The sequence below is a fragment of the Phalacrocorax aristotelis genome, chromosome 7 (assembly GCF_949628215.1).
Source record: "Phalacrocorax aristotelis chromosome 7, bGulAri2.1, whole genome shotgun sequence".
Taxonomy (NCBI): domain Eukaryota; kingdom Metazoa; phylum Chordata; class Aves; order Suliformes; family Phalacrocoracidae; genus Phalacrocorax; species Phalacrocorax aristotelis.
The window spans coordinates 43,665,745-43,692,292 of NC_134282.1; the positions used below are offsets into that span (position 1 = coordinate 43,665,745).

At 38.0% G+C, this 26,548-nt stretch overlaps 2 protein-coding genes across 8 annotated transcripts; one reads left to right on the top strand and one right to left on the bottom strand.

Annotated features, from left to right (window-relative positions):
- Positions 1–4,180, bottom strand: LOC142060583 (protein FAM227B-like). Its single transcript, XM_075100956.1, is given in 4 exon segments — positions 1–124; positions 2,150–2,366; positions 2,369–2,450; positions 4,055–4,180. Coding segments are annotated over 4 exon segments (492 nt in total). The 5' UTR covers positions 4,124–4,180.
- Positions 4,181–6,144: 1,964 nt separating this feature from the next.
- On the top strand, positions 6,145–25,162 carry DTWD1 (DTW motif tRNA-uridine aminocarboxypropyltransferase 1). Of its 7 annotated transcripts, none has more exons than XM_075100432.1 (6): positions 6,145–6,245; positions 8,613–8,894; positions 9,951–10,094; positions 11,374–11,650; positions 17,114–17,358; positions 24,842–25,162. In XM_075100432.1, the coding sequence occupies exons 2-5, from the start codon at positions 8,619–8,621 to the stop codon at positions 17,341–17,343; spliced, it is 927 nt and encodes a 308-aa protein (XP_074956533.1). In that variant the 5' UTR covers positions 6,145–6,245; positions 8,613–8,618; the 3' UTR covers positions 17,344–17,358; positions 24,842–25,162. The 7 variants fall into 7 exon arrangements, with proteins under 7 accessions (XP_074956533.1, XP_074956532.1, XP_074956536.1 ...); XM_075100431.1 differs by lacking the exon at positions 24,842–25,162 and adding an exon at positions 18,990–23,001; XM_075100435.1 differs by lacking the exon at positions 24,842–25,162 and adding an exon at positions 21,885–23,001.
- The last annotated feature ends 1,386 nt before the right edge of the window (positions 25,163–26,548 follow it).

Genomic DNA, 26,548 nt, shown 5'->3' on the forward strand with positions numbered 1-26,548 from the left:
TCAGGACATCGAAAGAAAGACTGCTTGGAAATGCTGAGCTTTTATAACTAAGTCCCAAAGTTTTGGAGATTCCAAATGTCTAGGTTCTGAAAGTTGCTTTACCTTGAAACCAGGGTAGTTATAGCTTTAAAAAGAAAATAAAAAGATTCAGTAAATAAAGCTAAATACTATGTTCCCTTTGTGTTAAACAGCTGCTCCAATAAGAAAATACTATTTCAAACATATAACCAATTTTTTTCTAAAATGTAGGGGAATAGACAGGGATCGGCGACCGGAAGATCACGGGCTGTGACGGAAAGATAGACTCCTCCCCATAGGAGTGGCAGGAACAGGAAGCGCAAGAGCTATATAAGCGTGTGACGCAGCTAAATAAACGGACATTTTGTATCCATCATATTGATGTCTGTGCATCACTGTCCCCAGGGTGGGTAGAGCCCTGTGTCCCGGAGACATGCGGCCCAAGATAAGTTCTCCCGTAGAAGCGTACAGCTACACTAAAGTAATATTAAAAAATTTTCTAAAATAGAGGTGATCAGTTGCTCGTGACCCCATTTTCTAAAAATACTGGGTTTAGCAGTTGCTTTCTTTTATTACTCTTAAGAGTCTGTAAGACTACACGAGATGACCACTTTAGTCTTTGATGAGGTTTGTTTCTTGTGAGTTTCTTCTTGCTCAAAAATTTCTGTTATATCAGAAACTGACTAAACCCATGCCAAATTTCTGAGATGTCTCAGAAGAATCTAACAATGGATTTGCTATTTTTACATATTTCATTAATTTCTTCAATAGAAATTTTAACTGAGCTTTAATAAGCCAAATATCAAATAGGATACAGCCTTATGTTAAAATTTTTTAATCACATAACATATTAACTCAATGGGTTATTAATAATTTAGGGCCTGCTTTTGTCAGTATTGACATTAAAATTTCAAATAAAGAACCCGTTCATGTCTGGTTATGCCTGAAGTCTAACCAACATCCAAGAAATACCAGGACCAAGACATTCCAAACTACCAGAGACACGTGTGTTCTCCTTCAAGTCCCTCATCTAGCGCACTGGAAAGTCCCAGACCTGGGCTTCAAAGATGTGACCATAATATGCCAAATGAATAAATCATCGTATTTACACTGTATTTGGCATTTCCATTACTGCATATATTTAAATTCATCTAGTCTTAGAAAAATTGACTGACTCTTGAATGAGTGAATCTCAAAACTTTTCTTTCCCTTGGTGTGGTATCAGAGGTATTTCTCTGGCTTCTAGTTCAAAGCATATTCATAAGACAGAATGCTGTGTACTTTTTTACAGGTAGTTTAGAAAAGCTCACCTCTACACTTCTACCCTTTGACCTCCCAACAATGTATTTGGCAACCTGAACAATGTTTAAATACTTAATTAATTATTAACACTATTTCACACAAAATAATAACAATATTTTCAGCTAAAACAATTCATACTATGAACTGTGAATATACTTCAGATAAGGTGCAATGGTCAAAATCAATATTTTAGGTAACTACAAAATACCTTTGGTGATATAAAGAAAACAAAGTTCTTTTCCAGTTGGTGCCCCATCCTTACCCCCCCATCCCCTCCCCCAACAAATATACAGAGATAGGTGTAATCCCACTTCCGGATCCAAGGAAAAAACTTGAAATTTTGGTCTTTCTTGTCTAATCCATAAGTAGAATTAAAAATATGTAATATACGTTTGCTTTCTCCAGCTTACCTGTCTGAGTCAGAACCTCCTCTGCACCAATTTGCTCAGCAGCAATGTCCTAAAAATATTAGCAAGGTTAGCTAGAAATAGAGCTTGGATTGATGATATTAGTTATTAAAAGCTCTAATCAGGCAAAGACTTGTTATATAACTAGATCGACATCTAGATGCATACGTGCCCAAAACTTAACACACTGTATAGTCCTATGGCCTCACTGGAATGATTGGAAGGCTTAAAAATCATTGTTTTGGTCTTTCTATATGTCTCATCTTTCCATTTTAACTCCAAGATCTGTAGAGAAAACAAGGTTTCATAGACTTTTGCCTGCACTTTGTTTAGGCCTGAAACAAAATGTTCCTAAAACCTAGGCAGAACTGGGACTTTAGCTTATTAGGATTTTTTTAAATTATAAACTTGACATTTCACACTTGCAAACTGAAGAAAAGCTGTAAACACTTCTCTTGGCCAATGTCCACTGGTTACTTTGTTCAAGGGCAGGAAGATGTTCTTCTAGATATGCTGGTCCACACTGTAATGAAAATATTTTTTCAGCATGTCTCTCTAGTTCAGTGATACACGTGTTTATTCTCTTCTCCAACTCTGAGGGTAGATTGACATTCAATGGAACATATGAATACAGACACATATAGCATTGAAGTAATAATCTTTTTATAACTTATCCACTAAAGAATAAGGCTCATTGAGAGAGATACAACTTGGCCACTCTTTCTGGAAACAGTATATAGTAAAAATAGTTATTTCAAAAAATGATACAAATGAAAAGATTGAATTAGGTAATCTGTGAACTTTATTTTGCATAAAGAATTGGAATACCAGTATAAGTGCATTTTATATATACCATCTAAGAATCTAATTTTGGTAACATGGTTAACATAGACTGCGATTTCCTCCTCTCCCGTGTATTGCATTCAGAGATGATTACATCATCTCAAAAAGACAGAAAAACAGAAATAGGCCACAGAGGCCCATTACAGCATACACAGAGTAATTAAAAAGACTATAATTTTTTAGTTAGAAAAGGAGATAACTCAAGAAAAAAAGAGTTATTATGTTTCTAAAGAGACAAATAAAATAACGTGCAATTTAAGTTCTCGGAAAGGACAGTAATGCCTTCCATCTGTTGAGAACAGCCTTGGAAGCATAGGAAAAAACTCTGTTCCTTGATCTAGCAAAGAATTTAAACTAGCAGCTTAAATACTTGAGCAAATTGTTGAAACCAACGGTAGTTATTTGAAGGTAATCATCAAATTGGTCCCTTCCCTGAAATAACTTAGTAAGTGTCAATACAGTGTAATCAATGTGGTTCTAAATCCTCTAGTGTATCTGAAAGACAATGACATGTTCTATCTGAATAGCAGGACAGCAAGACAAATTATTTCTTTAAAAAATCAAACTAAATGCAAACATTTTAGGTTAAAAAGAGAAAAGATGAGCAAAAACAATTAGAAAATTAAAACATACTAATAGTTTGTTTTGATATTATCCCAAAATAAATTTTTTCCACTTTTATATCAGATTGCTCCTCTTAAAAATATACATTTTAAGGAAAAGAGTAAATTTTATCATGAAATGTTCTGCCTGTCAAAATACTTCTAAAGATTTTTTGTTTCTTTGTTCCTGTGAGATAAAAAGTTCTGGTTCAAAGCAAAAGAGCAATTTTTCTCATAGCTCTGTAGTTAAAGGCTTTGAGTGAATCAATACTTGCAGGCAGGTCAAAAGGAATGTTCTGTTTCCTCCAAAAAGAATGTAATTTCAACGAAATACTGGTAACCACATTATATTAAATTCTTTAACAAAATACAAAGGCATATTCAAGGGTTTCCCTAGCAGTCTTATCGGTACAAGAAAAGAAAGAAAGCTCATTAAAAAGCAAAACTAGCTATTCCCCTTTTCATACTCATCAGAACTTTTTGCCTCAGGGTTCAGGACTTTCTGTTATGTTAGTAGTGCTGTGGACTGGTCAAATATTTCAAACAAAGCTTGATTCAGCGTCATCACTCAAGCATGCTTCCAACAATAGAAAAATTGCTGTACAACAGACAAAAATCTTCCTCTATGGTTTACTGTTGAGATAAAGGAAAGTTAACAACAAAGAGCTTGCTCTCCTAAAGGTGGGGCTGCTCTCTTAAAGGTTTGCCATTTCTATGAACCTCTTAGTTTCCATTGCCTGAGGGTCTTGGAAATACAATCTATGCTCAAACTCAATCTTCAGTGTTTGCATTCACATGGCTTTGCTCAGGACCCGACTCCTGCATGCTCACTTCACCATACACATGGGTGGTTAAAATAATATGTAGTTGGACTCACCAAACTTGAGACCATAAGAATTCTTCAAAAGTAAAAGGAGGCTTTTGCATTTTCTGCTGACATACAGTAAGCATTGTTCTCACCAGAATGCCTTAAAAAAACCCTAAGATAACATATATTAGCAAATATTTAAACTTTAGGTAACTGACAGTCAAAGCTATCACTATAGCATATATAGAACATGTTAGTTGTAATTTCTTCCAATAAACAGAAGAATACTACACATTCTCAGATGTTGAGAAACGTGCTAAAAATGTGAAAGATATGCAAGGACACTTAATCATAAAGGCAGAACTTCCATTTTCTTCTCAGTACCTCCATATAAAATATTTATACTATTATTATTTATGTACTTCTAAAATACATACTGAAGAAAAGGTGAATGTCCAATAATCTGGTAAATCTGCTCTGTTCTTACATATTCAGTTTTTGTTTAGAAGTTGGAAGAAATGTGATGGTTGCAGCTAAGCAGAAGTCTTACTGAAATCAGTCAACTGGTATCTTCGGAGTTCAGTAGAGTTAAAAACTCAAACTTTACTCTTTTATATCTGAGCAGAATCCAAGTGTGAGAAATACCGGTTTGAAAATTATCTTTTTAGTAAATTGTGACATTAAGAATCCCAAACAAAAATTATATAGCAACCATTCCTAAAAATGGGTTTGTTGGTATCACAGCTTTTGTGCAAATAACTGCATAGAATAAAAGTATACAAAGGAGTAATTCAGATTTCAGAGTCTGCTTTTAAATGATAAGCAGGCTCTGCTTGTTCCCAAACAAGTTCTGATCAAGCACCCAAAGAAATCATTCAAAGTAAGAGATGGTACACTTAGTAAAACCTACCACAGTTACGTTTGGCAAGAAAGCATTTCAGAAACTATTATAGAAGCCTTCTTTGTGTCCAATAAACATTTTGTTATTCGACATAATTAACTACCAGTCATCAAGACATTGTCACAGTATAAGGAGATAAAAAAGTATGATGGTGGAATGCAGCTCTTTTTTCTTACTACTGCAATGTATTACATGCTGGTAACACACACACAAAAAAAAACGGATCAAGTCAAAAGAAAACAAATAACACAACGCTGGTAGAAATCCTCTGCCACTGAATGTAATACCACGGAAGTCAGTGAGGTTTTTGGGGTGTAACTGAGATCAAAGTTTGGCATAAAATCTGCCTACAATGTCAGCTTTTTCCCCTAGGGCTATTACGACTAATATATCACAGACTTTATTTCACCAAGTCAAGAGAAATATTCTCTATACCAAAATTACTGGTTTAGTTCACTCACTTCAACCTAAAAATGCAGTTACTGAACACTGAATATTGGGTAAATGCTACGGTAAAACAGCATCCTCAATCAGGCCAAGGAATTCCATGGAAAAGATCCTGTGGCCTATTTAGAGAGAGATGCAAAACAAGAAAGCAATATGGCAACACAATTCTTCCAGCCCTTGGTGTAAATACGCAGTAAGTATACTACTAGATGGGGGTGGGTGGGTGTAAAATACAGGTAAAAAAAATGTAAGTGATCTACTTCTCCTGGAATTAACAAGGGAGCGAGACACAACCTTCAGCCTTGCAACAGAGTGGTTTCCACGCACTTCCGCCAAGGCGACAGACTCCGCAGGGCCGCACCACCTCCACAGAGGAAATGCCGCAGGGGAGTAAAGCCTAAGGGACCTTTCCATGGGGAAAAGGAGAAACCTGGAACCGAAACCAGCAGGGAAAGGCGGATTTCTCCCCTGCAGGCTACAGGATGTGGTTTCTCTTCGGGTTTTTGTGACAGAAAACGTGGAAAAGGCGGTTCGGGGCAGGAGGCCCTCGAACAAACACAAAATCCAGCGCTAGACACGACCCGTTGGGGGCAGCCCTCTGCTACCGGGGGCTCACCCCGCCGCAGCAGCCGGATGTGCGGAGAGCGGGACGCCCCGCCGCGGAGAAGAGCCCTCAGGGCTCCGGTCAGCCAGTCTGTCGCGTGGGGCTGTCGCGCGGCCTTTCGGCGTCAGTAAGGGCCCCTAGCAACCGTTCCCCGCCGAAAAGCACCCTCCCGGGCACACTCTTCCGGCCCCCCCTACTCCCCGCGGCGGCCGAGCCCGACACTTTCGTTCCGGGGCCTGTGAGGGCCGCAGAAGAGGCGGGCGGCCCTCAGCGGCGAGCGCGGCCCGCGGAGAGGCTGGGGCCGAGGGAGCGGGTGAGGAGCGGTGCGGTGTGGTGTGGAGCTCCCCGCCCCACCGCGAGGGCGTCGAGGCCTGCGGGGCGGGGGGAAGGAGAGAGTCCGGCGCAGGGCCGGAGGCCGCGCGTTCCTGGCAGCTCCCGTCGCCCGTGAGAGGCGGGCGGCTGCGGCGGGGCCGTGTGTGGGGCGGCCGGGCAGCTCCCCAGAGCGCCGCCGGGGCCGGCCCGCGGCAGGAGGCGACTCTGCCCCTTGGGGGGCCCTGGAGCCCCAGTGGCAGCGGCGGCCGCGCGGCCACGCCCGGAGGGGAGCCGTGCGTGGTTGTTTCCGTCAGACATGACGAGAGCGAAGGCCGGCGCCTGTGCGGGCTCCGCTGGCTGTCCTGCAGGCTGCCTCACGCTGCCCTGCGTGCCACGGGACGCCCCCGCAGCCGCTGCTCCCGCGCTGCGGCCCTGCTGTGCTGCTCCCCCAGCCCTCGGCAGCCGTCGAGCAGCCAGCACTCGGCAGTGACCGAGGTGGGCGTGCTTTCCCGCGCTGCGTGACCTTTGCACAAAACCCCCATGTCTCGACTGAGATTTTAAGTTGCCTTAGAATTGCGATTGGAACACGGAGGGTACCTTCCAGCGGCGCTGATTCACCTGGGGTTTGGAGGTTAGGTGTAGAGGGAGCCGTTCTGTACAGTCTTAAAACTTTCTCGATCGATATTTGGATCTTACAAGTTGCTTAAACTCTATTGCTCTCTCTTTTTGAAAAGCACGCTGTATGTGTACTGCTGTAACTTCGAGAACAGCTATTTTGAGACGACAGAGGTTTCCCTGTGCCATTATAGCAGCATATCTCTTGTCAGTATCAATAATGAAAGTGCTTCGGGGTGTCACAGTTGAACGCCACAGTGCCATAAGACATTATACTGAAAAGAATCAGTGTGCAGGCTGGGAATGCATGTCCAATTACAGGGCCTCTCGCCCGCTTTGCTTCTTCAGGAAACTTGATAATAGTGTGGGTTAGTCTGAGATGTAGGCTCTATTTGCTTTGTCTGAAAGATATTTAAAAGCAAATTACACTATAAAATTTGTAATTGGACATCCCTGACCTTTTAAAAGTTAGAGCTTGTCAGTGGGGGAAGGGAAAGTATCATAGCATGTATGAGTATTTAATGTTACTAAAAAGTAACAACTAATTTTTCTGGGATTAATTTTAGATTTTTATTGAAAAGTTAGGCAGTTGTTTTGTTTTTGTTATTTTTCAGTGAAATGACACTTGTTTTTATTTAAACACTTAATTTTGGATCACATCTCAGGAATGATTGATTGTTTTTGTTAAATATGGCTGTTTTGTTACATCATTTCACAGTTGTGATCCCTGACATGAAAAAGTAAACCTAAATTAGCTGAAGGTAAATACTAAGAATGACTTCTTTCATTTAAAGTGATGCAGCACAGAGTACAAAAGGCAGTTTATAACTACTGCAAGCCCCTAATTGCGGGCTGCTTCGAAGACCAAGAGGACCCCAAGTGATCTAGTCAAAAGGGTTTCACTAAAACTGTGACTGTGAACCTCTGCACACAGTACCACCGACCTGTCCGGGTTGGGTACGGGCACACGGTCATGTTTCTGATACATTACTCAGTGCACGGTGAAAATATTATGCCAGCTGCAGTGGGTGAGATGACATCTGTCCTGAAGAAAGCCTGAAAAAAATCCACTGCTGTTATTAAATAAATACAAACTTGCAGAACGAGTCTAGGCTGGGTCAGCACTTACAATCTGGTACAATGAAGTACCAAAGCTGTGTTTTAGCTCTTGAGACTAATTTTTCAGCCTCAAGCCTTGCTCCTGGAAGAGTTTTTTTTACCTCACAAAGTGCTGTCAACAGGGATTTTGTTCAAGTAGTTTGGTTTGCCCACACACAATAAAGTTCAGGACAGAGATCTAAATTTGTACAATTAACTTTTCTCTTACGGATTTCTGTCCTGTAAACATTTAATTCCTTGTCAATAGTCATGCTGAAGACTAATGGAACTGTTCATCCAGGTCAATAGTGTCTACCAGTGTTTTCACAAGCTTTTAGACACTGATCCTACCAATAGAAAAAAATATAATTCTGAAGGATTTAAGTGAGTGGGATAACTAATCTTAGTAAGTGCATATACATACATTAAGGATAGAGGTCTCAAGTTCTTTCTAGCTGTTTCTCTCATGCTCTTCTGAAATCTGGTTGGAGTTCTTGGTGCTATAACAACTGAATCAGGTGATTTTACTGTTCTTTCCACTATAGGAAATGCCTTCTCTGATGAGTATGTTTTGCTAAATAGGATCCTTTCCAATAAATTAGTTCATAGTATATTGGATTTTTGTTTAACAGCTGCAACATATTGTCTGTTTCAGCTAACCATGTCTTTAAATTCGTCTACGCTTTTCAATGAAGAAAACTCTCAAGGACCAAAACAAAATACAGAATGTTTGGGAAGTCTAGAATTGCAGACTCCATCATCGTTTCAAGATAACCCACTTCAACAATTACAATTAGCATCACAGGAAGTACTCGAAAAGGCAAAAAAGAGTGGGAGATCAAAATGCCCCCGATGCAGTAGTTCAAGGATGTTTTATTGTTATACATGCTTTGTTCCTGTTGAAACTGTCCCTACCAAAGAAATTCCGACTGTGAAGGTTAATATTTCGTATGGATTTTTTACGATATTCTTGGGCCGTGTAGTTACTGGGGACAGAGAACAGACAGTCTGTCTGTGACCATTGCTTTTCTGATTAATTCTTTACGGACATTTATCTTTAACACAGCTACAAGTATGAGTAAACTACAGTTAGATAAAATTATTGTTCTTATTTGATTAATTACATGTACAAACATTCACAATGTTCCGGTCCTCACATAAATATTGATGCATCTACTAGGAGAGAAGATAAGTTGAACTTAGCTTCCTATGCAAATGGCAATGTTTTCACTTAGTTCTTAAAAGTTTATTTACAGTGCTCCTACCTTGATTCTTCAGTTTCTAACATCTCTGGCCAGTACAGAGTGTATTGTGAACAAAGAGTATGATCTGTCCACAACCAAGAGTGAATTTTACATAAATTGTGACCTAAAGGCATTCCTGAATATCAGATAACCACTCTTAAATATAAATAAAGAATAAAAAGTGTAATGCCCTTCAGCTAAAATATGTGGAGAAACCATCAAAGAGGTCTGAGAGACTTTTGCAAAATCACCTAGGAACTAGAATGCATTTTGAAGACACTCTGTACTTTGACAGCATCGTGAAAGTACTTTAGAAGTACTTTGGAAATTTGACCTACTGAGTTGAGGTGTATTTTCATTGAAATGGCCATTTTTGCAATAGGGTAGATACCTAATACAGATGACTAGTCATATTCAGGGTCATTTTATTGCTTGAATTAAGACCATGTCTTATTTACCTTATTGATAGAATTTCTAGGCGTTCTACCATGCTTCTGCTGCAGCATTCCAGATTGCATTCATTGCATACTTGGGTGGTTACGTGAACAGAGAAAATGTAACAGGTACTTCTCACTTGTGTCTAGTTTAGTTGTAAATCTATTAAAACAAAAACATTGTCAAAAAGTCAAATTGCCTTAATTACATGCTCATAAGGATTTCTTCTGGATTTTGCATAAATTTTTTGTACAAATTTTTGTCCCTGTATATATGTTCATAAATGTTGTTTCTTTTTTCCTTTCTTACTGTAGTTACCTTTGAAGATTGACATTATTAAACACCCAAATGAAACAGATGGCAAAAGCACTGCTGTGCATGCTAAGCTCCTGGCACCTGATGATGTTACAATTTATAAATACCCTTGCATTCCAGGATATGAAGAAAAAAGGCATGAAGTAAGAAATTCTATATAGATAGCAGGGCTTTGCACTGGGGAGATGCAGAGGTATCTTCTGTACTTCCTCCTGCAGTTGTACTGCACTCTTCTGGGAGGGAGCAGGAGGAAAGCACTATTGTATTAATCCAGTCCTCTCCACCTTGAGCTCTCTCAAAGCTTGGGCCTACAAATGTACAGTGGTTATGGGCTGTGCTCCAGAGCTTGGAAAAGCTGTAGCACTATCTAACCACCTTGAATTTTGTACGTTCGCCTCCTTAGATAATGGATAATATGATTCATTGTGTACCATAAGTATTTTGCTTAAACACGTGAAAGTATTTGATTTACAGCAAGTTGAACAGCAGTTAGTTGTTGTTCTCATTGTATTTAGCAGCTGCAGCATTTAAACTTCCTTAATTTTTAACATTCACTGAAATGGAGCTATTGTCTGTCACAGTCAGAACAGAGCCTGAAAAACGTGAGCTATGAGCTTGGCTTTATATGCTTATTTAAAAGGTGTGATTAATCTGAAAACTAATATTTACACATTTGATGTCATAATTAACACTTTCATTATTGTTTGACTACGTGAAGAAGAGGATAATATACATCTCTCATAGAGATGTTACTTTCTTCAAGGAGTGAGCCATCAAGAAAAGCATATGTGGCAAAGGGGCAGGAAGCTGGAAAAAAGCAAAAAGAGCAATGGGGAAGGCAGGCAAAAGTGAGAAGAGATGGCAGTGACTTTGTATTGTCCAGGATTTCCGAGTCACAGATTCTGAATGCTGCAATAAGCTACTGGAAACATACTAAGTAAGGCCAGTGGTTGTCTTCACGTAAGATATTAGTGGGACCTGCAGTGGACGCAAGGACAGAAGAGATTGTTTCCTCTGATCTAGAATTTGTGAATGAAATTACATTACATAAAGAATGAAGTATTCTTTATGGCCTTCCTGCCACATACACTGCAATGACAAGTGAAATTGGAACTTCCCTCAGGGCTGACACCATTGTCTTGCCTAAAAAAATCCTTTTTTTTTTACAGAACTGTTAGAGTTGGTAGTAGATGCAGGGAGGTGACATTTAATTAAAGATCTCTAATGAGTATCTTTACTCATTATCTTAACATAGTCTTCTATCCTTTTGGACAATATAATATTTTTTTTTAAATACGCTTTCATCTTCCCCTGACTCTAATGTTTGTGGGTGGGGATAGAAAATTTCTGTTCTTTAGTGAAACAATTCCTGGTGTTTTACTAGATTTTGTTGACACTCATTTCTTTCTTTTCTTTATTTAGATAGCACTTATATTTCCTGGCCCCAATTCAGTTTCAGTAAAAGATATTGTTTTCCATCTCCAAAAGTACGCTAAGAAAGGTGTTGGTGATGATGATGATGACTGGTCCAGAGAGCCACTTTTTAAGCAAGCAAAATTAGAATCTAAAGAAGAAGAAAAAAATCTAAATGAATGCATCTCAAGCAACAGGAATGAAGGCACTAGTCTGAAGAAAATAATATTTATTGACAGTACCTGGAATCAGACTAACAAAATTATAACTGATGAACGACTTCAAGGTAAAAAAAAAAAGTTGATATGTTGAGATGTTATTGCTACAGAAATTATTAAGGGAAATATATGTCTACATAAGAGACCTGAGCATGATCTAAGTGTATACCTCACCCTATATCTGAGTATACATGAAAGATTCAACAGCCTCTTTCAGTGCTGTAAAAGACTTCCTAAGCTAAAGACTCCATTACTTTTCATATCATATAATTTATTTTGCAAAGTGATAAGATTATTATTAAGAAAGCGTTTCCATTTATTTCTCCCACTTGTCTATTGAAAAAAATTTCCTCAATCTTACAGAATGGAAGCTGTCATGTAAGACAATAGAACAGTGGTTTGAATGACCTCTGAAGGAATACAGAAAGATTTCCTGTGCAGGTGGCTACCTGCTTTTTCAGGAGACACGGGAAAATTTTTATACACACTAGTGGCAGACAGGTCACTAGAAGGTGAAAGAGGGATCTGGGAGATAAAGCGCAAGCATGTAAGGGCTTGGTTTATTTTTCTAGTAAAAGTTCTGTGTTTCGTGGTCATTTCAGTGTCCTCACTGCTTTCCAGAAGAAGGGGGAATGCCTGCTTGCCTTCCACACCCTCCCATCTCTGAAAGCAAAAACATATAATTCTGCAAAGGTTTTTTGTCTTAGGTTCATTACAAGAAATTTACAGTTAAGTATTCTAAATAAAACTGCAAAAGATAAAACAATTTAGCAATAATATTCAGTTTCCTTTGAGATAAGTAGGAGTTTGGAAATATCTTCCTTAGTGAAAAAGGTGCACTTAGCTGGGAGGCAGGCTATCCAGTTTAGATGTAACATATATACAACTGCTTACTAATGCCTGCTTTGCTCTGGACCCCACAAGGAATTTCACAGACTTCTTATATGCAGGATTAATGTTGCCTTGCTGTCTGGTCCGTTTATTAAAGAATCCCACGTTAGTATAATGTATTGGCTAATTAAAATCCTGTTTACCAAGTATTCCATTTAACACAAAACATACTCTATCAAATAAATTGAAGTATTACTGTAAAGATTAGAGTAATTGCATGTTGCAAGTTACTGTAAAGCATTTGGAACTTACTTTAAAAGGATAAATTTAAGAAAAGTAACAGGCACCCAGGGGAACTGAAGATTGCCATGGAAGTTTATGCAGTCAGTCAAAAATTCATGGTTGTTGTTACTTTGGAACTCTTAGAGAATGGCTTCCAGCTACCCCATGTGAATGCTGATCTGGACGCTTTCCTCCTTTCTAGAACTCCATCTCTGTTCTAGCTGTATTCTAGTCCTCCGTTTCCCTAAGCACCTTTCAGGATTGCTGTAAGGCATGACTAGCGTCATGCAAGTCAGTCTCTTTTATCCACACCCAGGAAGAATTTTGCCCTCCGCGCAGCAGGTATAACAGTGTGCACAACCCATGCATTCTTCGTTTTCCTTAGTGCCTGCCAGAGAGGGCATAAGTTGCATTAATACTAATTTTGGAGATTGCAGTTTTGCCTTCCAAGATGAATGGGGCAGGGTTTCTTTAGGCATAAATTGATGAAATGTTTATGTCCTACACTGTCCTGGTTTCAGCTGGGATAGAGTTAATTTTCTTCCTGGTAGCTGATATAGTGCCATTTTGGATTTAGGATGAGAATAATGTTGATAACACATTGATGTTTTAGTTTTTGCTGAGCAGTGCTTGTATTAAGTCAAGGACTTTTCAGCTTCTCATAATGCCCTGCCAGCGAGCAGGCTGGAGGTACACGAGAAGCTGGGATGGGGGCACGGCCAGGACAGCTGACCCCAACCGGCCAATGGGATATTCCATACCATATGACGTCATGCTGAAAAAAAAGTGGGGAGGTTGGCTGGCAGGCAGGTCTGCTGCTTGGGAACTGGATGGATATCAGTCAGTGGGTGGTGAGCAATTGCATTGTGCATGACTTGTTCTGTATATTCTTTTATCATTATTATTATTTTTCTTTCCTTCCTAAATTATCTTTATCCTGACCCATACGTTTTACCTTTTTTCTGATTATCTCCCCTATGCCACTGTGGGGGGAGTGAGCGAACGGCTCTGTGGTGTTTAGCTGCCTGCCAGGTTAAACCACGACATACACACATTAAAAATAGAGAACTGTTGTCATTTTTCAGTTCAACTACAAATGAAGCCATTGTCCAACTAATATAAGGAATATTTTAAGTTCAAAAATGAGCATAATTCCAAATAAAAAGTAATTGCCATACTCAGAAAGATGAACTTAAAAGAAATACGGGATGGAAACATTAATGGAGCCAATAAAATGGGAAGAAAAGCTTTGTGTTTTGTAATCCCACAGTTATATGTAGAGTAAATCTAGTTAATTGTACTACAAGAAAAAGCAAATGAGTACATCAATCTTAAAAAAACAGCCTAGAAAACAGACAAAAAATACATCTTGGAAAAGTGGTGTAATATATCTTTAGAAAGCAAAACTAAATCAGTTGTGTTAAAGACAGGAAATATTTGAAAGTTGGTAATGTCTAGGATTAATTACTTCATTAAAAGTGATCACTAGATCAGAAAGGAAACAGTTGCATTTAATGTTAACCGTTACTTTCTCATATGAGCAATGAAGGTTATTGGCAACATGAACATGGTTGTTAAAGAAACAGATTGCTTTGGGTTTTTTACCTGTAAGTTTGATACCCTTTGTATTAGCCAAATGTCGTGTTTTTTTAGCTCGTACATTCTCTTGTACAACACTGAATCATATATCTGCTTAAGTCATTTGTGGGTTTTTTTTTAAGTTTCTGTGCTTGCTCTCATTTCTGCAAGAAAATGGTAGCCTTTACCTAGACACAGCTACGATATTTGAGAACAGTAAGTGGATGTTCTCTGAGGCAAACACCCCTCATCCTTTGTTTCTGACAAATCTCTTGTCCTCACATTTTCATCTTTCTTCTTCCCTCAAAATCACATGCAGGGGTGTGATCCAAATTAAAAGGGGGACTTCTGTCATGAGTTTCCACATTCTTTCTAAAATAAGATATGCAGACATGATTCAGGGGCCATAGCAGAGGCAAGGTGAATCCAAGGTGTGTAAACCCCTTCTTCCTCGGCCTAAATCCTTCAGTTACTCATAAACCTTGGGAATCTAAAAGGTTAGGAAAAGAGCAGAATTCCTGCCTGAAATAGCATTTTCAAGCTGTTACGTCTTTAGGAAATCAACAGTATAATTAAAATAACAATAGGTACATTAGTAAGAGCTTAGACTCTTACTACCATAGGTACAAACTGTAATTATTCATTACTTAAATTTTTCAGGAAGGGTATTTCTTGAACTGGTGAATCTCCCAGCTCACTATATGAGCTATAGGGATGAAGAGGTGATGGAGGGCTCAGAGTAAGCAACAGGCTTCATCATGTGTGTAAAGTTCACAGCTTGCTTACATCTTGTTGAGAAGAACTTAAAATCTCTCTTAGATGTAACATCAGTGACCAAACATGATTAATATAGGATCCTACAGGTTTGAGCATTTGATTATTACAGTGGAGGGACCACAGGGATTCGCTGTGATAATAGGATGTAACATGTCAGGAAAAAAAAAAGTGGAGGCTTAAGGAAAGGTGGGAGATCTCTTGGAAAGGTATTGTCTTGCCATAAGACACATATACAGGAGAATAACTTTTGTGAAGGAAGTTTGGTTACATTGCCTAAGTAGATTTAAAGGTAGCTGTATTTCCATTTCGCTTGATCTCAAATTCATGGAAACATCTCTTTCTAATGAGCTCAAAGTATGTGGATGCTAAAAAAGTAAAACCAACTTGTTAATTTCCTTAGTTTGTAAGCTGTCATATGAACAATCAGTATTTGTAATAAAACATTGCCTTTGGCTGCATAGATACAAATACAGTACAGATGATAGAAACATGCTCAGTAAACTGTAACCCTTAACCCCCTCTAATTTTTTTTTTGTGACAAAACTCCTAAAATTCTATGTTTGAAATTAATTGATCCTGCATTTGTGGCAAGCTCAGCCGTATCAGTAGTCTTGCCTTCAGTGAACTTTTGTTTGTATTCAAACCACAAATAGGTGGGAGTTTACATTGGAGGAATCATCACCTAAATTTAGTTTACTGCTGTTAGGGTGGAAACCTCCCTGAACTTGATGAAAGTTTTCACTTTGACTAGGGCTGAGAATTTGAGTACTAAAACCTCTTGAGGGAAACAAGCTTAATGCAATTTCCTGTTGCTATTTTGAATACACATATATAGGATTATTAGAGGTAATAATTAGACTACATTATTTTGATTTTTTAGTTCCAAAATGCCAGCAATAACATTTAAATTCAGTGATAGAATCTCCTGTTGGGGTTTTTTGTGTTGGTTTTTTTTTTTTAAACGCTGTTTACTGTTTTCTGTTACTATGCAAGATACACATTACTAACTACAAAGTGAACAACTAAATCCATCTTGCAATTACACTAGAAAGAATTAAACCTAGTTTGAAAGTAGAAAGTATAGAATAACAAGTGCTGGGCCATAGGCCCGTTGGCGATCCTGAATTTGGACCTTGCGGAACCTTCTCTGTCCATAATTTCCAAGGAATTCTTAAGCCATATTGTTGTTTATACTCTTACTTGTATGAAACCATTCTATGACAAACACTTAGTGTCTGATTTTAACATTTAGAAAAAGATAATTTTACAGCCTGATCATGGTATTGACAGGTATATACACTGTCCAACCTGTTTTCAAAGTGATTACACATTAAGGTGTTTTTAATTTTGAGTAGTTTGTACATCTTAAGGAACATAAAAATCAAGATACATGTTTAAAATTCATCTGAATAATAGAACAGTTACTGAGTCTCTAGTAGGTAAAAGATTTTCATATGCCATATAAAGACCAAACTTCTTTCTTTCATCTCAAGTGGGAATGCTTTTAGTTTCTAATAAAATTAATGGCCAGATTCTGTTGTACTTACTTATGAGTAATCTCGATGAGATTTCAGTTACTTAAGCACAAGTGAAAAGTGTCTGGCTCTTAGCAAATACTCCTCAGTTCCGGAAAGCTAGAAGTCTATTTTACACTTGAAAGGTGTTAGCTTTGCAAAAGATGAAGTTTGAGTAATTATTTTATGAGCACTGACGAGTCTTTGTAGGTGTAGGTTTCACTCTTCCCAGCTGAAGAGACCCCGCAGTTTACTGGGGGCTGTGAGGCTGGATGAATGTAGGGATAGCCTCTAAGTTTTAATTGCAAATATGAGGATTGTAACCTGGAACGTACAGCACTTTTTAATCAAATTTCAACATGGTCCTTAATGGAGGATAAAATTATTGCCTTCATTTTACACATGAAAAACGGAGGTACAGGAAGAGAAATTATTTGCATGCCAGCACCTAGCAGGCTAGCGGCAAAGTTAGAAAACAAAAATAAAGATGTGTTTGGCATCCCATCCACCAATCCACATTGTCTAATGTATCAGCTTTTTTCTTGGCAGGGTTGCTGCAAATTGAGTTGAAGACAAGGAAGACTTGCTTTTGGCGCCATCAGAAGGGAAAGCCAGATACATACCTTTCCACGATAGAAGCAATTTATTATTTCCTTGTGGACTATCATCAGGAGATTTTGAAAGAGAACTACAAAGGACAATATGATAATCTGCTTTTTTTCTTTTCATTTATGTACACATTGATTAAAAATGCCAAGTGTTGTGCAGGAAAAGAGTAAGATGTCTGTCTATAGGTAAGTAACAGTACGTTTTATTTTGTTTCTTTTGTAATGATAAACTGCACAAATATAACTATTTTTGTCTAACCAAAACCTGGAAGTAGGCTGTACTCTTCGTAATGGCCATAGTGTTTGCCCAAAAGTAAGCTGCAGACCTCATGTCCTGCACACCTGAGGCTGTAGAACTACTCAGATGAGCAGTCTGATTAGAATTGCTTATTTGAAAACAGTTATGCTTTGCTAAATATTACTGATATGCTCATCACAGTGAGATTATTTCCTGAGGTGGGGGATAGGACGACTTGGCCCCTCTTGCCAGAAGAAGCGATCTAACTGTAAAAAGGAATTTGCATGCTAGCTTTTTATCATTATGATTATTATTAATACTTTGTTTCAGGTGTTTTCTTTGTGGTTTAACCAGTAATAGTGATTTCACTTCCATGACAGCAAAAACTTACTGAAATTATTAGGATAGTATTTAATTTGGGGGGAGGAGGGCACCAATACAAGATGAAAGACCATATCAATTAAGTGAATAGAATATAAATTATGTACTTTCAAGATTAAGTCTGGAAAATTGTCCTAGTAATAGAAGAGAGCAATCTCTTTACACATTCTGTTAAATTATTTCCAACCTCTTGGATGATTTTAGACTTCTTCAAACAAATTAATTTAGTCCAGTGTTTATTATTATATAATATCATTGTTATTGTTTTTGGGAACACTAACTTAACAAATGTCACTATGGCATATCACAGACAATAAAATTTTGTACATGCCACGTACTTGCATTCTAAGCAGCAGAAAGTGCTCCTTGCACTGTAGGAGTGGCCTGAGAATGATGATCTTTTTGCAGTACTTAAAGTAATTTGCAGAAAAAAGAAATAGAGAAGGTGGTGGTTCTGACCACAACGTTTCTGACAAGACTTCCTTAAATTAGGCAGACTATGAATCTGCTGTGTTTCTCCTTTTGCAGTAATAGTGCAGATTTGAACAGCATAAATAAGGCTTTGTCTATGCCGATGAAATTTTTGCTGGTATTTGTAGCACTGCTCGCAGAGTCATCACATGTGAGTGTAATTATACAAGTGTGTTTGCCAAGCTGTACCATACAGCTAGTTCTGGCAGAAGTAATAGACCTAAGCTGTGTCTTTACAAGCAGAGTTATACAAATATATTTTTATCATATGAGGATGTTGTTCTAGAAAAATTCATGTTGGCAAAAATTATAGTCTTAAGGTAGAAAAAAATGTTTCATTAGAGGTACGATACAAGATGGATAAATATTTCTGAATACTCTCAGAAGTGTGTTACTTAAGAAAAAATTAAATCTTGTTGAAGTGACACAGATTGAAAAATATAATACATTATTTTTCAAACAAAAATTCCAAAGTTTTTATTGTACATTTTCCTCAACAAATATGGCTAAATTATGACCTGCAGCATACTCTCCAGGAGGGCATCCTCACACCCTGGTGAACACAGAAACAGCACCTTGAAAAATACTTCAAGAAATTCTTTTTACATTTGAACAGCAATCCATACAGGCTCAAACAACCGATTTGTACTATGTTTCATGCTTTGAGATATGGAAATCCAAGTTAACATTGCTTAAAACAAAAGATACAAATGCACTCTCTTTGCAGGTCATACTTCAGATTTGTATGCTTATCTGCTCAAGTGAACACATAAAAACGCATTTCAGTGGACAACTAAAACATCTCGATTTGCAAAAGGAAATGCTAGTTAAGATACGTGAGTGCATGTGAAGCATGCGTGAACTACAACGGCACCACGAGAAACGCAGGCTTGAAGTCAGAATGAGAAAGATTGTTTTTAAATATACATATATAGTGGCACAGATGTTAAGTGTATTGTGAGTTCATGTTCCAGGCAATGAGAAAAATCAGCAGTCATGTCTCAGTGATATTGAAACAACAGATTTCTTATTCATTTGGTTCTTATTGCTATTGAGAGGTTATTTCGGCTTTTTACAATGATTAATGCTATTTCCTTTGGTATGAATTTTGATAGTCTTTTGACATTTCCATCTGTTCTTGTATTTCTTAAACAAAGATTGCTGTAATATTTAACAAAAAAATCACACAAGTATAATAGCTTGAGAAGGGAACTTTCACCCACTTTAAATAAGCAAAAATAAAATGAACCCACTGACCTAATGTTTTACAAGAACCAGAGAGAAAAATCAGGGGGGAAGGGTTACTTCCAAGACAGATTTCCCTGAAAACATGTTTTTTTATTTAAGAAGCAGAGGTCAGATAAAAGCTTATATAAACTGTTCTTTGTTACTTTTGGAAAATACTTTCATAAGGTTAAAAACAGTTTCCAAATTTAAGTTTTGTGTACCTCACTTTATTTGAGCAATGGGAATTAGGAATCTATTCCAAAAGTAATTTTAATTCTCAGGTGAAATCAATGTACAGAAAAGATTTTAAATCTGGACACTCTGTCCAGGCATTGGGTTCAGATTCTTTTTCTTCCAATGTAACCTCAGTGTAATGCAAGAGTCATTCTTATACCAAGTGACAGAGGCACATCTAATATCTGTAATTAGTCATGCTCTGTTGATATTCCTATGATAACCTTTTATGAGGGCAGGAAGGAGGTTATTGTCGCTTCTGCTGCAAATCTGTTCGATCTGAGCAGCAGATGCAGTTCCCCCTTCTCTCCCATATCCTGCTCTCCCCTCTGTAAATACATTTAAATCCTCTATTTCAGTACTGGTATAAGAAGCCAAACCAATGAAATCACCCACCTCACGCTGAAAAGGTCTCAATACGGCTGATACATTTTTCCAGCTTTGAGACATTGCGTTCTACCAAATGAAAGCGATCAAGTGGTTAATCCTTTCAAATGCAATTAGCAGCACTGGCCTCCCTGTTCTTTAAAATGAGGGTCACGGGGAGGTAAAGGCCAGTTCTGGGCCTTTTCTTTCATATCAGAGTACCCCTTCACTAACTATGTCTTCTGTTTCCAAAAACATCAGAGAGAGCAAGGGGGAAAACAGGCTTCTATTTCCATTAGCAGTAACTTAAACAGCCATAAGTTAAAGGGGGAGGAAAAGGAAGAGCATCTCTATCTATCTCCTTTCTCAACAGAAGACATCTGGCCTCCTGTGGGGAGGTCACAGATAACAAAGAACCTGTCATTACAAACCTCCAAGATGTGTTCAGAGAACCATTTTACCTGCAGTCTGGCTCATTCATTTCCTGCCACTGAAGCCATCTGCTTTTGCTTATTGTGGGTATTTTCATTCTTTGTTTGGCCAGGAGTGTGAAGTGGCTTCACTTTAACATGTTTGTATGCTTGCTCAGAGGGAGGATTTAATCCCTTTCTCAAAATGAATAGGAGAGGGAGCTGCAAAAGACAATTCTTTTTGTGGAAGGTAGCATAAAAGTCATCCAAGCCTAGGTTGAATAAAGGGTCATGTCAGTGAACGGGGTAAAGACATGCTGAGATTGAAAAGAGGTGGCAGCTTGGAATCCGCAGCAGAATCTTCCAAAGCACTTGTATTCTCACCCAATTTAAATCCTTTGCTACTGCTTTTTGCAATTTTTTTTCAGTTTGAGTCCATCTGGTTTTCCACATAGGCTGCTTCATCCCCAATGGTGGAGTAATGTAGTGATCTGTTCTTGCTTTTCTCTTGCACTAAGTTTCAGTATATTGCCTGAATGCTTTAAAAATCAGTCTGTCTCCATAAATGGTGGTCTTAGCATACTTATGTAAGATGAAACATAATATGATAATTCCTATCTTTGAAAATACCAAAATAAGGAGGGAGGGAAACTTCCTGTTAGTTTCCCATAATTTACTATAATGCTGTTATAACACGCTCCCAGGTACCACTGACTTGTGTTTCAAAGTATTCCAAAAACCTGTGCATCAGCTGAATTCATCTAACTTCTTTTGCAACACAAAACAGTGACTGCAGCAATGTTAAAACAGGAAAGCTTTCCCACTAAGATGAAAAGAGCATGTGGCAGTAAGACGCTTATCTATTGACACCAGAATATGAGGTCACCTACTGAGGTACTGAACAATTCAATGTAATTCTGAACTGTTATCCCTTGTCTTGAGAGACACTATTTTAGTAAAATTCCAGTGCTCTCACTAGTAAGAATGTTCATTTTGACTGGCAACACTTAGTCATACCAACATTCAAAGTAAGTGTTTATATGAAAAATTTACGACATTCTTCTTGTTCCCTTGTTGGGAGAGATAACACATTGCTGCCTTTTTATGGATTCTGAAGAGAAATCAGATGCTGTAGAATTTTGAAAGCAGTGTATCACATTAAACTTTAAAAACACTCATAGTGGTGTGGTTTATTTACCACTAACTGCCAGAAAAAAAGTCAAATAGTTCTTGAGTCCCACTGCAAGAGGTGGGAACTACTTCTCTAATGCAAAGCATACTTTGTATTTTTGCCTCAGTGAAAACTGACATTTTTGTCTAACTTTAGCAATACTGGTGCTGTTATCACATTCAAATCAACTATGATTTTACCGCTGACTTTTCAGACTGCTGGTGTTGCAATAGGATGTTTAGAAACATACCACGGAAGAGTGAACAGAAGAGAATGCTCCACACCAGTATACCCAAGATCGAGTCCTACTCGACCTATGAGCCTGTGCGCTTCACTTCCCTTACCTGTAAAGTTAATTTCTGCCTCTCAGTAACATGTCCCTACACAGGAAGCTTTGTCCATGAACCAGTTGAACTCAGTATGAAATCTAAAGGCTAAGTATTATTACTTCAAATGCTCTGAGTATAATTTCTGCTTTTCCAACAACAGGGATAGGAGAGCTATACAAAAGTATGTGTACATATACCTGTCTCCTAGCGATGAATGCATTAGGACATGAGCCAAAGATTTTCTCGTATGCTGTTTCTGTCTTAGGGAATGTAAAGACAAAGAAAATCAAAGTGTGATATCAGAGTTTACTAAATTAAAGAATAAGCTGTTAAATGTACAGAGCAAATGTATACTTTAGATATAGACATATAGCTGAGCCTGTTAATGTACACAGATGAGTAGTTTGACTAGGAATTCATTTGTTAAGTTTGGGTGCACTATCCAGCACAAGTGCTGGATTATCCCTCCAAACAATACACTGGAAAAACAAATAATATTTTATACCTTTTCACTGTTCCGAGTGTAGCGTAGCTCCCACTGTTTTCTCATAAAGTATCATGTTTTCTTTGCATCTCCAAGCAGCACTGAAGTATTATATTTGTAAAAAAAAAAGTTAAGCACATCCATCCAGGCTTAACAGGGCATGCCAAAAGAGGCCAAAGGGGTAAACGGGTTATTTCAAAACAATTAAAAGAGTAAAACCGCAAATAAAAATCAAGAGTGTTGAACTACTCAGAAATTCTGACTCACCTGCACAGAGGAAATGCCATGGATCATGCCCTGCCATTTGTTTAGCAGAGAAGAGGAGAAAGGAGCAAGAGTGCACCCACCCTGGTGCGAAAGAGAATGCGTTTGCCTCAAGTAATTGCATGCATGGTCACCGACCGTGAACATGCATGTCTATGGCCCTCGATAGAAAATTCTTATTATATATAATGCAATATGATGGTTTTTTTGCTGTCTTTTGATTATTTACTGGAGAATAAAATAATCAAACCAGAGTTAGTGTTTCTCTGTTATTTTTGGGTTTTTTTATTAATAATATACAATTAGTTTATAAATTCCTCAGTTTATGCTAGTATTTACTGTATTTCAGTGTAATTTTATTACAAACAACAGCATGTACATCTGTTAATGTAAAACTGTAACTTTTATAATATACCTCCCATCCTACCAAACTGAGATAAGACCTGGCCTTTACTCTGTGAGAATACATTTTTGTACATATGATCTGGAACAACATGTAACTTTAATACAGCAAGTTGTCTGTGAGGTAAGTAACGTGGTCTTTTCATTTTCTGCAACATTTTATGCCTCATTATCATCTTCAACAGACATACCATCAACAGTGACTGGATATCATCTCTAGTCATATTAATACCTATCTGTTAATGTGTACAAGTCCTGGTTTTAAACATACTTTTGGACTCTTGCACCTTTCATCATAATGAGTTAGGCTGGCTTCCCTATGGAAAACCAAACTTCTACTCAATTAGAAACTAGGTTATAAAATACATTCCTAGGATGCACTCCATTTTGAAATGTCTGATATAATCAGTGAGCCTTTACTTTTAAACCATACTTGAATGCCACCCTCACAGCCTAAAGGTCTGCTTTAGTACAATTTCTGAAACTATTTACTTTGGAGAAGATGCTAATGAATTAAACGAAATCAGACTCTTGGTAAGTCTAAACAACAACAAAAAAAGTATCCTTAGTGTCTTTTTAGTGTCTTTTCTGCAGAACAACAATACTTCGGGTTCCAGCAAAAAAAGATTGCTCAAGCTGACTACAGACTTAATTGTTGCTGCTAATGCTAAATAAAAATTCCGTATTTCAAGATCATAAATGTTTTATATCTTTCAAAAAATATTTCTGGGGCTTCAGTTTCATGGGTAAATTGTTTGCCAAATGCAGCATGAATTCCAGCTGACCTGAACCTGCATTTTCTAGCGATTAGCCTATACAGTTGAAGCATTCTGTGTAGCTTCTCTGTTCACAGGCTTTCTTTGGGCTAAATCAATGCTGCAGAGTCAATTTTTTTTTGTATTTACACGAACAAGGAAGCAACTTGATACAGCTTCTATTTTCAGAAGCATGTAAAGCACCTCAGTCTACTTAACGCAGTTGGATCGTGCTATTTCCTCTTTCAACCTCACACGTGTCTAAGTGTGTTTGGAATAGTGGTGTCAATGTACATACCTATGTCAGTTAAGAGTATAAAATTGCTTGCATTCTTTTCTATCATGACTGTGTTGGCAAAAAATATAACATAGAAACCTTTATGTTACCAAAAGCTTCTTTTCCTTGAATAAGTCTTACTTTATCTGGGGAACTGGTTTAAAATCAATGCCTGAAGCAGCTGCCAGGGAATTTGCCAACAAAACTATACTGCCAAACTCTTAAACGCAGAATAATCTCTTAACGTAGGCACAGGCTAACTTGATTTTGCTCATTTTAAAAGGAGAATCCACTGAAAAAATATAACAGGGTAAGTAACAAGAAATCTTAAATCTTTTGAAGTCCATGAAAACTAACACAGATTCAAGCAAGCCAGGTAACGTGCAATACTGTTGCTGTTCCAACATACAGATGGTCCTATGGAAGTGTCCAGGATTACTTTTTCTCTAAAGTTCTGTCCCCTCTGCACAGGTGGTAGCCATTTTCAGTTAAACGTGCCTACACATATTCATCTCGTAAGGCATCAATTTAGAAGAGACATTTCTTTTTTGTTTCTCTATATGTTGGCACTTTTCTTATGAGAAATTAACATAACTAACACTGTACTGAACTCTGCCACTAGGTTTTCATACTTCTTTTTTTCCCCCCTCTCCTTTCCAGAGTTCCAGCTTTGGCATGCCAGTGATAATAGAGCCAGTATCTTCCTGCACTGCTGAGTTCATTCTGTCATTTGCACCGGTGACCAGAGCCAAGTCTGTATCTGAGACAAAAAGGAAGTCTATTACAAAATGTGTTACTCTGAAGGGAAAAGCCACTGCTTCAAGTTATCAAGACAACACCAAAGCACATTAATTAAGCATACAATAAATGATGACAGTTTGTTGTTTCATCTGAATGAAAAAATTAGATCCATCTGTTGGTGTTCAAACCTAGAGTTGAATCTTGGCAGTTACATGCACTAATAAAACCTATTAAAAATTTTGTGCGTTCTCTGTGTAAGATATCATGAAAATAAATACAAGATTTAAGAGGCAGTCTTACGCAAGGCCCTTGTGAGGTCGCCAAATAGAGCGCATATGTGGAACCTGAGGATGATATCTGTTATGTTATACCATGTAGTTTATTGCTACGTTACTCACTTATGGTCCAAATCTACAATCTCTTTTCTGTTCAGTTCCTCAGTTCCGTGGCTCTGCATACAAGAAACACTCTGTTAACACACAATCCATTGTAGGTCCAGGAATTAGTATTTCAGTAGTCCAAGAGATTCCACAACTTGGGTTGTAGATGGTAGAACGCAGTTCTAACAATTGCGAGTAATTACTAAAATCTCTAGACACAGTGCTCATGAATGGTGCATTTCTAGAGTAACTACTGATAAAGAAATGGGGCTTAATTTAGAGCTGTAGTAGCAGCAGTATCAACTATAGCACCCTTATCCTCATGCTCACTGAAGCCTTGGGTTTGTGAAATGCGACATCTGCAGAAGCAGCAGGGATTCCTCTGCCACACATCCTTACCCATGTGCCTACCAGTTTTAGGTTTGTTTTTTTTTGTGTTGTTCACAGTTTGCCCAGTAAAGTCAAGCTTGATGGCTTGTACATCTGTTCAATCTCCTAGAGTCATTATTAAAATCAGCATCACATTCCAACTTCCATTCCTCTTAACCTTTTCAACCACAGGGCTGGCTATGCCTCCCTGGAGCCTGGCAACCAGAGAAGGCAAGAATGTTCTGGCTGTACCATTTTTATATCTTCTGCAGCAGCCCTCCAAGTGACTGACATGTGTGAGCCAAAGGAATTTAGTGTACTGTTACATGGAGAACAGCCTCCAGGTGTAAGACAACCATAGGTCTACTTTGAGCAAAGGGGAATAAAAGCAGTCTAACACAGAAATGTGTTTACCCTGCTGTTTCCAAGTTCCTAAAATGCATGCAAATATAATGTTGACAAACTTACAACATCAGATACAACAATGCAAGCAGATTAGCCACATTTACAGCAATAAAGCTACACCTATTGCAGACGTTTATGAAAAGTAGATACATCATCTTGCCTTTCCAGACTGAGTTTATAGGATGAACAGTGAGTCAGAGACATTTTAAGATTGTCAGCTGAAAAGATTTGACATGGAGTCTTCTCAGAAGTACTAAATTTAGCTTGTAAACTTTCCTTTATCAGCTATCACCTGCATATTTGCTTGGAGCAAAATCTAATATAGTTTGACTCCCATCATTAAGCTGGGTTCAGTGATGCAAAGCAGCTCTAAAACAGATAAAGCAGTGAAGAATTCTTATGTGAAGGAAATATGGCCAGTGCAAGGTGATACAAAGATCTGAAAAGGTGCTGTTGAAATTACCAGTTCCCC

Bases quoted from the DNA above. Each gene is read 5' to 3' on its own strand.
- DTWD1 (XM_075100432.1), top strand. From the start codon at position 8,619: ATGTCTTTAAATTCGTCTACGCTTTTCAATGAAGAAAACTCTCAAGGA. The intron at 10,095-11,373 runs GTAAGAAATTCT...TTCTTTATTTAG, and splicing joins ATGAAGAAAAAAGGCATGAA to ATAGCACTTATATTTCCTGG. The intron at 11,651-17,113 runs GTAAAAAAAAAA...TTTTCTTGGCAG, and splicing joins AACTGATGAACGACTTCAAG to GGTTGCTGCAAATTGAGTTG.